Source organism: Copadichromis virginalis, linkage group LG5 (genome assembly GCF_057382275.1).
Source record: "Copadichromis virginalis isolate Kocher_CV1m ecotype Utaka linkage group LG5, C_Virginalis_male_GT1.1, whole genome shotgun sequence".
NCBI lineage: Eukaryota > Metazoa > Chordata > Actinopteri > Cichliformes > Cichlidae > Copadichromis > Copadichromis virginalis.
Window position 1 is genome coordinate 18545706 of NC_140622.1, and position 16015 is coordinate 18561720.

The window sequence follows — 16015 nt, forward strand, 5'->3', positions numbered from 1 at the left end:
AGAGTTCTGTGAAGACCTGCTAGGTGTAACTTCCCTTCACAGCACTACAAGAGGAGAGGATATTTACCTGGCCATTAAGGAAATGTTAACAAAGCGAGGAATAGAGCCAAACCAAGTGGTTTCAATAACCACAGATGGAGCCCCTGCTATGATGGGGAGAGAGAAAGGAGCTGTAGCAAGAATGAAAGAGGACAATCCCGAGCTAATCTCTTATCATTGCATTATTCATCAGTCAGTGTTATGCTCCACCCTGTCAGACGAGTATGCTGAGGTGATGAAAACAATGATGAAAATGATTAATTTTCTCAGGGCATCTTCTTCTTGTCAGCATCGCATGCTCAGGGAATTTCTCAGAGAAGTTGATGCACACGCTGATGATCTTCTGCTTCACAACAATGTGAGATGGCTTAGCAAAGGCAGGGCATTGGAGCGATTTTGGTCCATCAGAAGTGAAGTAGCAGCTTTCTTGGAAGAGCTGGAAAGTCAAAAAGCAACAAACTTTTCTCTCTTTTTAAATGATGGGAAAAACATGGATATTGTGGCCTTTTTGGTTGATATCACTTCACACCTGAATGAACTGAATTTGAAGCTGCAGGGCAAGGACAATTCAATTTGTGAACTGATGACAGCTGTCCGCTGCTTTCAGAGGAAACTTGAAGTGTTCAAAGAAGACCTGCAAGGAGACTATGCACACTTCCCAACAGTGAAGGAACAGGTTCAGGGACAGAGAGATGTGTCCTCTTTTGTTGACTTTGTTGATAAGCTGATTGAAAACTTCAGCAAACGTTTTGATAGCTTCAGCTTTGGACAGCAGCTCACCATGTTCATAAAGAACCCATTTGCCATCACTGATGTCAGAGGGTTCTCAAAGGAAGTCACACAGCACTTCAAGTGGGCAAATGCTGGGCCTCTTCAAATGCAACTAATTGATCTCCAAGCAGATGTGGCCCTGAAAGAGCAGTTTGGAAGAACTGAACCTGCCATGTTTGGCTCCACATACAGCTGTGAGGCAGCTTTCTCTAAAATGAACATAATAAAAACTAAATATCGTTCCAGGATCACCAATGAGCACCTACACATGTGTATGAGAATGGCCCTGACACCATTCCAGCCCAGATTTAAAATCCTAGTAGAGCGAACTAAAGCTCAGTTCTCTCACTGAACAACAGAAAGTTGGGACGTGGAATATAAGGGGGAAAGAAAGAGAAACTGTAAAATTGTTAAAATGTTTTGAGGTTATCTGTTGAAAATGTATTGAGACTGTTTAGTCGAGATGTAAAATGTAAAGAAAAAGGGAAACTTTTTTTTCTGAAATTAAGCACTTTGTTTTAAGATGCACAATTTAGCCATTTTATTTATTTTCTCTAATTCATTTTAAACAGCAGCCCTATTTCTAATGTAGGCCTACTGTGTGTTTCAGTGTTAACAATAAATTTTGTTGAAATGTTTTAACTTGTATTTTCATTGATTTGACAGTCTATTGTTCATACGTTCAGATATAAATTAAAAAAAAAAAAAAAAGGTTGCTTCTCTATCACAATCATAACGTAAGTTAGACATTATGATGTCCCGGACCTCTGCTTGAGAAGATTTTCTCCAACTGGACCTCCTCAAATTTTAGTTTAATACCCCTGGTCTAGTAAGTAAACTGATCCAGAGGTACAGGCAGACTCCTGAACACTGTCTGCCTTGCAGAAAATTAACTGCTGGGTTGGGTTTAGAAGTAGGTATCAGTTTAAATGACTTGAAATGAGAAATTGTTTGCTTAACACTAACGCTTCATCCAAGTTTCTGTGAATCAGGGCGTTCAGCACAGTCCACTCAGGGATCCTTTAAACATGGCACCCCGAGCTCCCAAAGACAGGTTCCAGAACCGTGTTTCACCTAGAAACAATATAAGAATAAGATAAAATTGTAAGAATAAGAATATTGTTTCCATAACACTTCAAAAAACCCTAAAATTGTAATTCTCAAACTGTGACTATGATCCTAATCCAATATGAGGTATAATAAATAAAGCAACTGCTGCTGCATCTCCTGACTCTGGTCACTTGGTGAAGTTGAGTAGTTGCCATTATTGCACATTAATATAATTGTTTTGAATCTTCAAGCATTCCTGTGTTGAGAGTTGTCTGAATCTAAAATGAATCACACTGAGCAAACCCTGTTTTGTGGCATCTCTCCAACTAAATATACAAGTCTGAACTAAGTGAAGTTGATACACATAAGACGCCAAAAGGAATCCCCCCCCCCCCCCCCCCCCCTCCTCCTACCTGCATGCGCTATAATTTACTTTGCCCGATTCCTTCAGTCCTGAGTGTTCATTATTCTGGTCTAGGTGCTGGGAAATTTTGCTATTTTGTTACTGTGTTCAATGCTGTAAATGCCCGATTGAAAAACATGGACCTTATGCAAAACTTAAGGGAGGTTGGGTCATGTGATTGCTTGAATGACAAAGATGCTGCAGTTTGGTGTTTTTCTTTTTTGTTACTGTGTACAAGCTGACTATTTAGATGTCTTTTTCTTCTGTTGGATATAGTGGCTTGAATGCATCCTTTTTAGATGTTTTTTATCTCTTTTTCTTTTTACTGCCGCTACATTGAGAATGTTTTATGGCACGCAGTATTATCACATCTCATTTGATATGCCAGCTGTAAAGGTTGTTGACGTCTGAGTGTAATCATGTGGAGCAACAGTTTTAGTTTGAAGGTGGGTGGTAGGGTCATTTAATTTTAGACTGGTTCACGTGGGAGGGGTTAGCCCTTAGTAATTATGGTGTGGTATGGGTGTGTTTATTACCGGGCAATAATAAACCCTGTCTTTTGCATCTACCACTACCCCATTGTCCATGCACATCCACAGTGCCTAAGTCATACTGCATCTGCTAATGCAATCAACTTTTTAGGGGCCAATATGGGGTTTTTCTTTAGCGTTTGTTATCGTCAGACTCGAGATCGTGTCCAAGAGGCTGTCAACAGTGGATCATTTTTATCCTTTTAATCACAACACAACAAATTTCTTAACTGCACACATTAGGTTCACTAAAATGACTGAAGTTATAAAATCTGAACACTTGTCTCCTAAATTCAGGTGACCTCGCAGCCTTATAATTTTAGGTGTTGGTGCACATCAGTACAAAGAGTTTCTGAGGAATCACTTTTATCTTACAATGAAATATTTTCATCCTGATTTGAGTCCCTCCGAGGGCGACAATGCACAAGGTGGGGAGTCACTAAGTGGTTGATGAAAATTACATTGTCAGACACTAGATCTCAACCCAACTGAAGTCCTATTGGAAATTTTGGAGTTGCATATTCAACAGTACTGTACACCATCATCAAAACGCCAAATGGGGGAATATGTATTAGTTTCAGAGACCTACAAAATCTCTGCCAAGGCACATTACAACTGGCAGCACTTTGCGGCTCATAACCTAAGATATGGGGTGCCATGTAGATTTTCCCTTTTTGGTCATGTTGCCAACCCCGAATTTCCATCAGCAAAGCAGTCCTTCCCCTGATATGAACTTGTATATTTAAAAATATTTGCCAGAAATAGCTGCAGAAAGTGACAGATGGCTTAATTAATATTATATTGTTGATAGTACAAAGTCAAAACTGTTGTTAGGACCTCACTGATAAAATGCAATTGAAAAATTGGATTAGAAGACATGTTGCTGCAAAGAAGCCCCTAAAATGGAAGAACAAATAGCAGTGATGAAAGATAACGTTTGCACAGAACACTTGTTCTCTCTCCTAACCGGAGACAGAAGTTGGGGGGATTTGCTGTTTATGTATCACAGCTACAGGAAAGTTAGTGAAGATTTTACCTAATCTTTGTACACTGTTTGAATGACAACATAAATATGCTTCCACATAAATATTCTTATGTTTTAGCATCTGGACAGATGGCTTTGTTAGCTGCCTGTCTAATTTCATAGACTCAAACAGTAATAATTATTGTAAAAGGCTACTTTTTATTTCTTCCATAAGACCCCTGAGCCCCCACTAGGAGTTGGTTTAAAAAAAATTGATTTTCCAATTCTAATCGATTTTGAATTGAATAAAGCAATATCGATTCATTAAATCCTGAATCGATTTTTAAATATAAATGTATTTTTTCAGAAACGCCAGAATCTCAGTTTAAAGCTCACAAAACTATTTCAACAACTGCCGAACAGCTAAAACTGCAAATGAGCGCAGGTAAACGGATTCCGCACGAAGACGTAAACACAAAGCGCGGATCGTTCACCCTACACAGGAGCTGAAAGCCGAGATGTCACAGATTGTGAAGCTGCAGGTTTTGTCAGTCTTTCACCTAAATTCACTGAACCAGCAGCAAAAGATCAAATCTAGGTTTCATGTTTGATAAACATTGTCATTAATTCCCTGTTACTTTTGCTTTCTGCTTCCAGCACGATTAAAATCAAACTTCCTGCACTGCTCTCTCTCTCTCTCTCTCTCTCTCTCTCTGTGTACAAGAACCGTTTCCCATCTCAAATCTGTTTTCTGCATTATTCGCTTGCTTATTACGCACCAGTCAACTGTTGTGTACAGCACTGTCGGCTGCTGATTTTTGTGTTTTTTCTTCTCAAAAATGACCTCCGACTGGTAGAAGCCAAATTTTTTTGAAAATTACGCCAAATTGCAAAACTCTTAGCTGCGCCTCTAATAAAACCTCTGTAACTTTGCTCTGCTTCACTTCAGCCGTATCGGGTAATTTTCACATGTTGATTCATGGTTTTCTTGCGTTTTTGATCTACTGCAGAATATCTTTAAGGCGGTCATATAATCTTTGCATCTGCTGTGATGCTTACACCTCTGATGAAGTCTCACAAGTGTCAGCTTTGTTTTTATACATAGATATAAAAATGTGGATATGTACTGATAAATTATCATAATTATAATATTTCTGACTGGATCAAAATGGAATGGAAACGAATTGAATCGGGACCCTGTGAATCGGAGTCAAATTGATTATAGAAATTAGGGACGATACCCAGCCCTAGCCCCAACCACCACCCCCACCCTCAGGACTCTGCCGACATCTCCCACAGTGGCGTCACCTTGTAAAATGTTTTCTTGAACCAGGTTTTATGGTAATAATACAGATGAAAAAGTCATGATTATTCAGCTGTGCATGCAAGAGATACTGTGATAAAGAAGTGGAGTCCCTTAGGGCTGCACGATTTTGCATAAAATGAGAATCACGATTTTTTTGGCTTAGAATTGAGATCACGATTCTCTCACGATTTTCTTTTCCAGTATAAATATTTATTGCACTTATTAACTGCACATCAACTTCGTAACAGTTGAGACTGAACATAAAAACAATGAATAAACATAAAAACAACAAATGTCTCACGTTTTGTTGTTGCCGCAAAATGTTGTACTGCTTGAAATTCCGTCTCCACCGTTGCTCGACACTGCGTGTATAGAGCAGGTAGTGCAACAATAGAAAAATAGTTGTGGGACGGCACTGTGTAGCGTTTGTCTAGGGTGTTGATCATTTTCCTAAATCCCTTGTTTTGTACAGTGTTGATGGGAGCCATATCTTTGGTCAGGTGATAAGTAATAGCCTCTGTAATTTCTTTGTGCCTGCGGGAGTTCGACGGGTATAGGGAAGCGCTGTATAAGGTTCCCGTTATTGATGCTTGGGTGGTTGACCGGGACTGATTTTCTCCTGTCACTTTCTCGTCATCCCTGACGTGCTCTCCGTTGTTTTTTCCCTGCTAATTTTAGCAGCCAGCTTCTGTATCACGTGGTATAAGGCTCCGCCCTTGTCATTTGTTGAGCAGGAAGAGTGAGCGCTTGTTTTCATGCAGATTACGTCCCGGATCAAAATGCGGTACAATCGTGGTCGTCTTTTTTAAAAATCGTTGTCATTTGGAAATGAGATCGCACATAAGTATGAATCGATATCGCGATTTTTCTAACGATTAATCGTGCAGCCCTAGAGTCCCTTAAATAGTCAGTTGCAACCTTCTGATGTATTGTGCTTAATATAGTTTGTCACACAGAAACACTAGCTTTGACTTCTTAACTTTTGTGGGAGACAGTGTTGTGTGTCCTTGTTTGAGCGTTTCTTGGAGGCAGTGTTCAAAATATGTGGTGCAACCGGGTCCGCAGGCTACTTGTGCTTGTGGTGTTGAAAAGGGCGAATTATAGCATAAAAAGAGAAGTGAGAACAAGTGTTTAAAAACTATGAATTGTGTCCACTGCAGTCACTGTCTTTGCTTATCAAATTGAAATTTTGTTTGTTGATGGAAGCAACAGGCTTCGTTCTGGAGGTCACTGGAATAGGAGAAGCCTGTTGTACCCTTCCCTATTTCGGCCCACTTTTTAGCCAACTGGTATTTGCCCCCATGTTTGTATACATTGACAGTACCTCTCCATAGGCAAATACCTAATGGATGCATCTGCTGTACCGTAAAACGGGCACGAATTGGTTTATCTTTAAAGTGTCGTAACACAGGCGAACCCTTACAAGGTGTGAAGCATTGCAGGTGTTGTCTTACAATGCCTGCATTTTAATGCTGACAAGCAAGCAGGTTATTGGAAGCGCTTAAATTCAACGTCACATTTTAATCGAAACACAAAGGGTTTTATTTGTGAAGTTGTTAGATGACACAGATAAGAAAATGAAATGCCTCCATACAGTCCTAATGGGATAAGGCATTCATTAGACTTGCTTGATGCCAGAATGCTACACGGTTTTTCAGTTTTACTGCTATCATTTTTTTTCTCTTTCTCTAATGTGTGGTAAAAAATGGACTTCAGTGTCAGGACTCCTTGCTGTGCAATTTCAGTGGTGTCTTCACAGTAACTAAAGAGGTTGAATACAGCAGGCACTTTAGAGGTTTAAACCTGTAGGATCTAGCCGGGTACATTTATTTTTTAGATCACAGAGGATTGTGCCTGTTTATATAGGCTTGTTATACATTATGACTGAACTGTGTTCCAGCTGGAAGTGAAGTTTACAGTGAAGCCTGTTTGGTTGACAGAAGGGTTATTTTAGTGACATACTTTAGTGTTATGTGATTGTAGTTGGCTGCAGTTTGTATATTATTTAAATAAAGACAAATAAATGATGTTAGATGAACACTAACAAACTAACAAAACCATAAAAGGGAATGCAGAACAAGGCTGAGAGGGCTTTAGGCCTTCTAGACTATATGGGCTTAGAATGAGCAGAGATATTTTGGAAACTGTAGCGATTTCTGGAATTAATACATCACCAATGGCTTTTATAATTTATTTATTCTGTGTGGGTCTATCATATATTATTATAACTATATTTTCTGTTTTGGAAGAAAGCAGTCATCTTGCTGTAGTCAAGTATTTTCACTAGACTAGGATGTTCGCATAATGTTGACCCACAAATGTGAAATTAACAGTATGTTTTCAAAAGAAGATATCCCTCTGAAGTTTGTTCGTATCTGGAAAGGAACTCCCTGTACTGTGCATTTTTAAGGTGTTTAAGCACTTTCCACATGAACTGAATTTTATTCCTAATGCTTTCTGTCTCTAAATTGTCAGCTTCCTAGTATGAAGTCAGCGTGATGTGGCAATGTGTGAGTAGTGCAGGTAACTGTCACTTGGACATCGTCTGTGTATTGCAGTATTTCTTGTAGTGAGAGGCGAGCTTCCTCTTTCTGCATCAGAAATAGCAACTTTGAGCAATATCCCAAACTGATTCTCTTGACATTGTGTGAAAATGACAGTAGACAGAGAAACTAAATCCTCTGGTCACATTTTCAGAGTTGTTCCAACAGTTGTCCCTTCTGAGGTAAAAAGGAAAAAAAATGCTTGACTTATTCAAGTGAAGTAAACACCTGTCAAGGTCTGTTTAAGAAAAGAGGAAGTGGTGATCTTAGGCAGTTTAAATGTGTGTTTTTGTGGTTTGCATTTCCACAATTTCACTTGGACTACAGAGCAGAGGAAACCTGTCTAAATGGTGCTTTAAAAGTAGTGTTTTTTGAAACGGCTAACAAAAAGTCTAACATCATAATTTCTTGTGACTTTATGCTGGTAAGGGGTCTGATTAAGTATTATCACTGATGGAGGAAAAACTGCTCACCCGTTAATCATGAGATGGCAGGAAAAGGAAGGACGGGGAGGAAGGAAGAGGTTCTTTTTTGGTCTCCTTTGAGTTATTTCTCTACCCTTATGATTTTCCCCTATGAGTTTGCCATCTCCTCTCTCTCTTTTCATTGCTTGATGATGAGCTACTTCCATTATGCATCTGATTACCTGCTTAAGCAAGATTGAAATCCCCCTGCTTTCAGCATACATTTAGTCATCACTGATTTGCTGTGGAAAGTGAGTTAAACAGAATGTATTACTCAATAATTTAATCCTTAAATCTCTAAAAGTATTCTTTTCATTTTGCCATCAGATACCAGATGTACCAAACTTCTGGCTAAAAATGTTTTTCACTCTTAGAACACATAATTTCGCTAACAGGCACATTGATCCACTGAAACTCTGCTTTGAAGGTAGTGTGAAACTGAAAGACAGTAATGTTTTTCATTTTTAAAGAGTGAAAGGAAAAGGGGAATGTCTGGACAGCAAGAATAAAATGAACTGACTTGATGTTATAACTCAGTGTGTATATGTACCTTTTATCTGTGGGCAGAGAGCCAACTGTTTACTTATTCAGTCAGTAGCTACAATGACGCAGATCATAGGTATGACGCTGAAACAAAACCTTTTGGGGTTTTGTTACTCACTAGTTATTGGCATTTTGGTCTAGACAACCCAAAATGTGATCTCCACATATGTGGACGCCAGGAGGTTAAGAAGAAAGACCATTGTCTACTCTTTGTGCTTGTTTTGTGTTTAGTCTGAAGGTCACAGGCTGAGTGACAAGTGGGATCTGTATCATAGCATTATTTAAATCTTTATTGCTGTCAAAATGGTGGCATATTTACCCCCAAAAATGTGTTTGACATTTGCCACAAACAAAGAGATTAGCTCAAGCCTCATAAACATTTCAGGGGTTTAAGCTTCTTTGGCCTAATATGATTTAATCAGTTATGTTGTCTGTGATCGAGTGTAGTAACCACCCAAAGATGTAGATGTTGCTTGACTAGTAGATAAATGAGGTATGGTGCATCTCTTCTTTGTGAATGTGGCCCCTGTGAATAAATAACTAAATTTCAACTGAAACCACCCACACATACTGACCATGTCTTTTTCTTGCATTTCTTTCTGTGGAGGGAAGTGCTTTTGGAAGGATGTGGTATTGTGGTTGTGAAAGATGGTCCCAGATGTAGGTAGGCAACTGTAGATGTGACAGAGTAATTTCCAAGTTGATGCAGTACTTTGTGAAACTAAATTAGCCCCTGTTTCTGTGTACTTGCAAGTTCTTAGTTTTTTCATGTAACATAATTAGGCATATTTTATGTATTCATCCTCACTTTTTTGTTCTTTCTTCATGTATTATTTTCTGCTCGGGTCTTATGATCAGTTCCTAATATGGAAGCAGCATGGTTAAATAGTGCTGAATGGTGTTAACAGTAACGGGAAGTGAGTGGTTTCTCTTGCTCAGAGTTCATTCATGCAACATATCACATAGATCTGTTGCTTTTGTGTCAGTTGTGACACAACACTCTAGTAATTCACAGATTTGAAGCTAGTTATAGTCATTTAAAAGCAAAAGTTGCTGTTGTGCAACTTTATTTTGAAATTGTGAAACAAAATAAAACTGCTGAACTCTTAAGGATCCTTAATATGCAAAAGAGTGGAACTTCCTTATAGCTTAACTGTTCTGGGAACTTGTCCTGCTAAACATCTTAGTTTGTCTGTCTGAAAACACTCTCACACACTCACACCTGTGACTAACCGGGAACTGGTCACATTGTTGGCCTGCTGTCATTTGAAAGCACTTGATAACACGCCACTTTGCTTGTATTTATATAGTAAAGCCACAAGTGCAGGTGGGGATTTACACAATGAATCACAGGGTGGCCAAAGGGAGGCGGTACTGAGGCTAGCTAAAAGGAAGGGTTATAGTCAAAATGTTGCTAAATGTCATTAGTCTCTATTTCACTATTTCACTTCTATAATAATTCCATCCACTGCCTGAAACGGTTTTCATCTGTCCCAACTCAGCTGCTTCTATTTTAAAAAACAAACAAACAAACAAAAAAACCCCTCCATCTTCCAGTCTATATTGGGAAGTGAGACAACTTGGTGTTTTTTGTCATAGAGACATAGTCCTGTCTCATTTCCTTCTTTTAACAAGCCACTTGTTCTTTTTCATGAATTGAAATGCTTTAAGCCATCTGTCCTGCTAGGTTCACAGTCATTATTATTGACAGAACTTCACAGTGCTGTTTGGTCACTGGTGAGACATTCAAAACGTAGATTTAGTTTTTTAAATTAAACAAATTCTCACCTCAAGTGCCACAGTTGAAAACTGTGTTTACTTGCCACAAACAGTATGTTCTGTGCAAATGTTAGCTTTAACCAGCTGTCACAGGACCAGAGGCAGAGCACATCTTGGACAGATTGTCTGTCCGTCACAGGGCTACGCATGAACAAGCTGCATTATTATTTTTTTATGTGTTTTCTAGCTCAGAGTGACAGACCTATAGAACTCACTGGGAATTTGAGGCCTTTGTTTTCGCTCTCAATTAGCCCACCTTACTCTTACCTTTGTATATCTCTCCATGTACAAACATTTCACCCAACTACAAACAGTATTCACCCATGGATGTCTAATTTGCACTGTGCAGGGTGAATTTGGATCTTTGCTTTGTCTTGACATGCAGTCACGCTATAAAATTCTGTTTGTATTTAGCTGAAGAAATGAACTTTTTATTGTACTGACTGCAAAATTGTACGCCTTTGTATCTGTATTAAACAGGAGTATTGGAGACTGCTTATTGAAATGTTAGTAAACGTACAGATGTACGAATCTAATTACATAGATGTGCAAAACATGATTTCATGACAGTGTGCAGACACACAACAACAGATGTGATTGTATTTTGAGACTTAACAGATGTCTTTAATCAGATCATGTCCTATTAACGCACAAACATGTTTGGTGCTTCACTGAGCCCACAAAAGGAAAAAGTCACATACAGAAGCAAGTCTACTGCTACAGTGTTGTTTAACCCTTTTTTGTTTTTCTAATTGAGCCTAGCTTAACCTATCGCCTCTCCACTGAATTTCACTTCCCTACCACCCTCTGGTCTCACTCTAATCAGCCCTGGGCTTTTCCTTGGCTCAGGAATAGCAGGTGGAGGATGGTTACTTCCTTTAGCGTAACCCCATCCCACCTCCCACTGTCCTGCTCTGGGCAGGGGAGCTTTTGTGCCGGCTAAAGGAAGTGTATTGTGTGTCCATCTGTCTTCCACATATCCCTCCTTCTCTCCACAAGCTTCGGTCTCAAAGGGCTACCAGCAGATTGGAGGGGGGTTGCAATGCAGTAATGCATCAGCTGAAAGGTGACAGGAGCATGTTCATCTGTGCCCATATACTTAAAGATGTGGTGTGAGTGTTTCATACAATAGTTTTGTTTCCAGTACATGCATGCACACCAGTCTTTAATTAAATTGTGCTTTTACAATTGGACAACATAATAATAATAATAATGATGATAATAATGATGATGATAATAATAATAATAGTAGTAGTAGTAGTAGTATAATAGTCAGTGTAACAATAATTCAGTCATTCTCAGTCACAAAAACTGTAACTCTTGCTCTCTTTCTAGTGTTAACTATTATTAGTGAGGGTGGACAAAAGACCAGAGGGCTAATATCTAGAAATAATTAATAAATAATACCAAATTTAAAAACATTGCCACAATATCGGACTGTTTTGTTGTTTCCCCTTACAGGGTGAGTCCCAGGTTGTGACCGATATTTAAAATGTTTAGTGTTTTAGAGTTTAAAATGAACACATTTCATGTAAATAACTATTGCAGTGTTTAAGGCCTACTCCATTAGCATACTCTTACTGATGGAAAACAGCTGGTGCACTAACGTGTTCCCAGTGTAACTCACACTTTGTTATTGTACTTGTTCTGTCCAGAGAGATATTACAGTGTATTCGGTAATTAATTGAATCACAGAATGTACTGAACTAAGGGAGTTGGTTTGGTCTGTCTACTGCAGCAGCTGTCTGTGTTTTAGGCTGCTTTTTTTGATCTTTTATCCCTTTTTTTTTTTTCTCTTTTTTTTTTTTTTTGCACCTCTTCCCCTTTGTACTGAACTCTGCTTTCAACAGCATTTGACCTACGCATAGCATCGTCACCGTCTGGCTGTGTACTGTTTTTGTAAGCCTGCCTTTGAAGGTTGCATACCCAAAATCATTCACTCTACAAATGCCTACATGAACAGACACAAAGACAAGACAGCAACACTAATTTGTTAAATATGCGAGATGTATTATAAAATGGTCTATAGTAATTTTATATACTGAATGGGGAGCATATATGTGTATATGTCCTTGTTTTATGTGTTTAAGGTATTGGGCTGTTTTTTTGCGTATGTTTGTTTGTTCCATTTTATTTGTATCTAGGAGCTGGGGTATGTTTGTAGTTTATATTACCTATTGTTCCCGCCTTCCCAGACTCCAGGTAGAAACTGGCTGCTGACTAATTCTGATACAGTGGATCTCTTCCTCCTGTGACGGTCGTGTTATTATGCATAGTCTCTCACAAGTGAAGTAAACCAGCAGTGAGCTACTTTTTATTTTTTGTATTTCATTAATTTTTTTTTTTATATTTCAAATGTGTAGATTGTACAGCCTGCTGTCAGGATGAAGGACATGTAATAATGTGCCACGCTGCACCGTGGATTTTTAATTTTCAAAATCCATTTTTTTAATTGATTCACAAGATGTGCACAAAATATCAACTGTTATGTCACAGAAGCTTCTGTTCCCTTCATGCCTGTGTGTATCCATAGACTCGTTCCTTTTTTGACGAAGGAAGTAAGACCCACCCTTGTTTGTTCTGTTGCAAAGGGTGGTTGAACTGTCCTGTGAGTTCAGTGTTGACATAAAGTGGACTCATACATCACACCATACTACTCCTGGGTAACACTGTCACTTTTTAATGGTCAGTGAGCCCTAAGACATTTGATTCTCACCTTAACAATCCATGTGTTTTGTACCATGCAGGGACATTCCAGTGAAAGGTTTTGACACATTGACTCTTTTGTTTTTCCCTGTTTTCCCACTGGAAAGCAGTGGTGACATTAAAACAAAACATAAAGCATTTGGATATGGGTAGGAAGTCAAAAAGTGTAGTGGAAAAGTGGAATTTTCAATTCCTCGCACATCTCCCCCTTATACTGATAACAAGCTCGTGCATACTTAGCATTCTCTTGGCCAGCTTCATGATAGTTGCCTGGAATTTCTTTAGGTGGTTCCCTCATGTGGTCAGCATACTCCAGTTCAACCTAACCGTCTCAGTTTGGGTTAAGTTAGACAATTATGGAGGCCAGATCATCTGATGCAGCACTGTCACTGACATTAGTCTAATAGCCTGTACATGGTTAAGTGTATTTTGTCATGTTAAAATTGTGTTTTTTAAATGTACCCTTAGGTGGTGATTTGTTGAAAAATCTAACTCAGAGCTATTACTGATTTGGGTCGGAAGCATTTAATACTAATGCTGTTTTTGAACTCCAATCCAGAGAAAACATTATTTAGACTGATGTTACTGATGGTCTGACTAAAGGTTGAAGAAAGTTTGTACATAAGGCAAATAAGAATTTACTTTCATTGTATGATAAGGACAGAATGCTTTATAAAGGTAGGGTATAGATGATATGACTGAAACTGTTTTTTAACACTTTGCTTAATTTCTTGTTTTCCTGGTATTTCAAGGGAACGAGGTTATCATGTATGTAAATGTAATGATGCTCAGCCAACAGACTGGACACTCCAGCTGGAACTAAACTGTGTCTGTGTGTGTGTGTGGGTGGGTGGGTGGGTGGGTGGGTGAGAGAGCTGGAATGTAATACACAACAAAATAAACAGACGGCGGCTCATTGGCTAAGCTACATGGCAGAATTCTTTCTGTGGGCTGACAAAGATATTTTAAGGTTGTGGGGCTACATTAATTATCTTTTAATTAAATTTGTAAATAAAAGCATGTAGTCATGCACTTCTATCAGCAGTGCAACTGAGTTAAAAAAACAAACAATTCTCTAGAGACATTTTGAAAAGTGTAGTTTATGTTTTCCTGCTTGGTATATTAATCTATTTTCCTTTATTTGCTATTTAAGAAAGGCAGGAGCTTATATTTTAGACCTTCAGGTCCTTATTTGTCTAAAGAACTATTTTTACTAGTGTAACAGAATCGGCTGGTTTCCTGTGTCAATCTCGTAGGCGTTTTAATGTGTTATTTACAATGGGCAGGGTCATAACACCCTGACCCTTTCCTTTAACTTACATTTACACTCTTTGCTAAGTTTAATTACATGTGATCATAATGTAGCAGTATTGAATAATAGAATAAACAGAATATTACATACCAGCTGAATGTGCATGTCGTCTACCAAGGTCAGTTGATTGATCCCTAGCTCCTCCTGTCCATGTGTTGAACTATCCTTGGGCATTTTACTGAATCCCCAGTTGCCCTCCATGAATCCATCGGAGTGTCTTTGAATGTTAGGCAAAGTGCTTAGGTAGAGTTAAAGGCATTGCATGATTGTGTATTACTGGTTGAATGAGACGCCTAGGTATGTTATAGATTCCAGTCCATTGCATTTACTGTATATTGTTTCAATGGCTTATAATGTTGAATGGTGCATTGACCAGGTGTAACCAACAGAGGGTGCCACTTTCACATGAATGGAAAATGGAATGGTTCATGATTTTTGTCACCTGATGGCAGCACTGCACTCTTAATGGTTGGTATTGATGTGAATTGGAGGCATTCAGTTGGTCTGCAAATTCAAACTTTTTATTCTCTACTCCAATTTAAAAAAACAAACAAACTTTAATATACACCTGATAATTTTAATATAACATGGACTCCAGTTTCTTCCTAAAGCCTGTTAATTTCTCATTGTTATTCTTATTGTTATTAACCTCAATGTCCCTCTTTGTTGTTCTACTCAGATGCTACAGGATTGTGCCAAAGCCCGCAGGGAAGTGGAGCTTCACTGGAGGGCATCACCTTGTGACCACATTGTGCGTATCATCGATGTTTATGAGAACCTCTATCAGGGCAAAAAGTGTCTGCTTATCGTTATGGAATGGTGAGTATACAGTTTTGGGGTGCGCGCCCCCCCCTCCCCCCCCCCCCCCCCCCCCACACACACACACACACACACACACACACACACACACACACACACACTGAAAATGTGCAATTGGGTCTATAAGTAATTAGACAGTGACACAGGCTTTACAGATTTGACTCTGTACACTGTCCAAGTAGATTTTGAATCAGTCAGAATTGTTCCACTGACAGTTTGATACACAGCAATTTGTATACATTATCAAAAAAGTCAGACTCAATGAACAAACTAGTAAAATTCTGAATTTGAGGTTCATTGTAATTAATTGGATTTTAGTAATGCTTTTTCTCGTTCTTTAAGTTTAGAACTCATGGCCATGACTAAATGCTATGTTTCCCTTCAGATTCTTTCCCAAGCCTTTACTGCTGCCACATTCAGTTGATCCTTGTGTGTCTGCCTTCAGTTTTGTTTATAGTAGCTAAATATCCCATTTCTCTGTCGTCACTGTCCTTTTAAAAATGTACTGTTGCAAAATTACTTGCCTGAGTTCTTTTGCACAAACTGTTTCTCAGTTGTATCATTTTATATTAAAATAAACCTGCTCAGATTTAAGTTAAGACATAGAGTCACCACCATGCTACTGTGGCACCCAAATGTGTGACCATTTGCCCAAATTGAGTCATGCAAGAAAAAAATGACCCCACGTATCGTAGCAAATCTACAGCAGAAACTCTTGGGAGGAAAATAGTGTTGCAACGTCCCAGTGAAAGTTAGGACCTCTGCATGATTGAAATGCTTTGGCTT

General features: G+C 38.8%; 1 protein-coding gene across 1 annotated transcript in view; it reads left to right on the top strand.

Annotated features, from left to right (window-relative positions):
* The window catches only part of mapkapk2a (MAPK activated protein kinase 2a), a 36685-nt gene that overhangs the window by 5119 nt on the left and 15551 nt on the right, over nt 1-16015 (top strand). The window contains exon 2 of the mRNA XM_085456346.1: nt 15090-15229. Coding sequence (XP_085312472.1) covers nt 15090-15229 — 140 coding nt within the window. The remainder of the gene's footprint in view (nt 1-15089; nt 15230-16015) is intronic.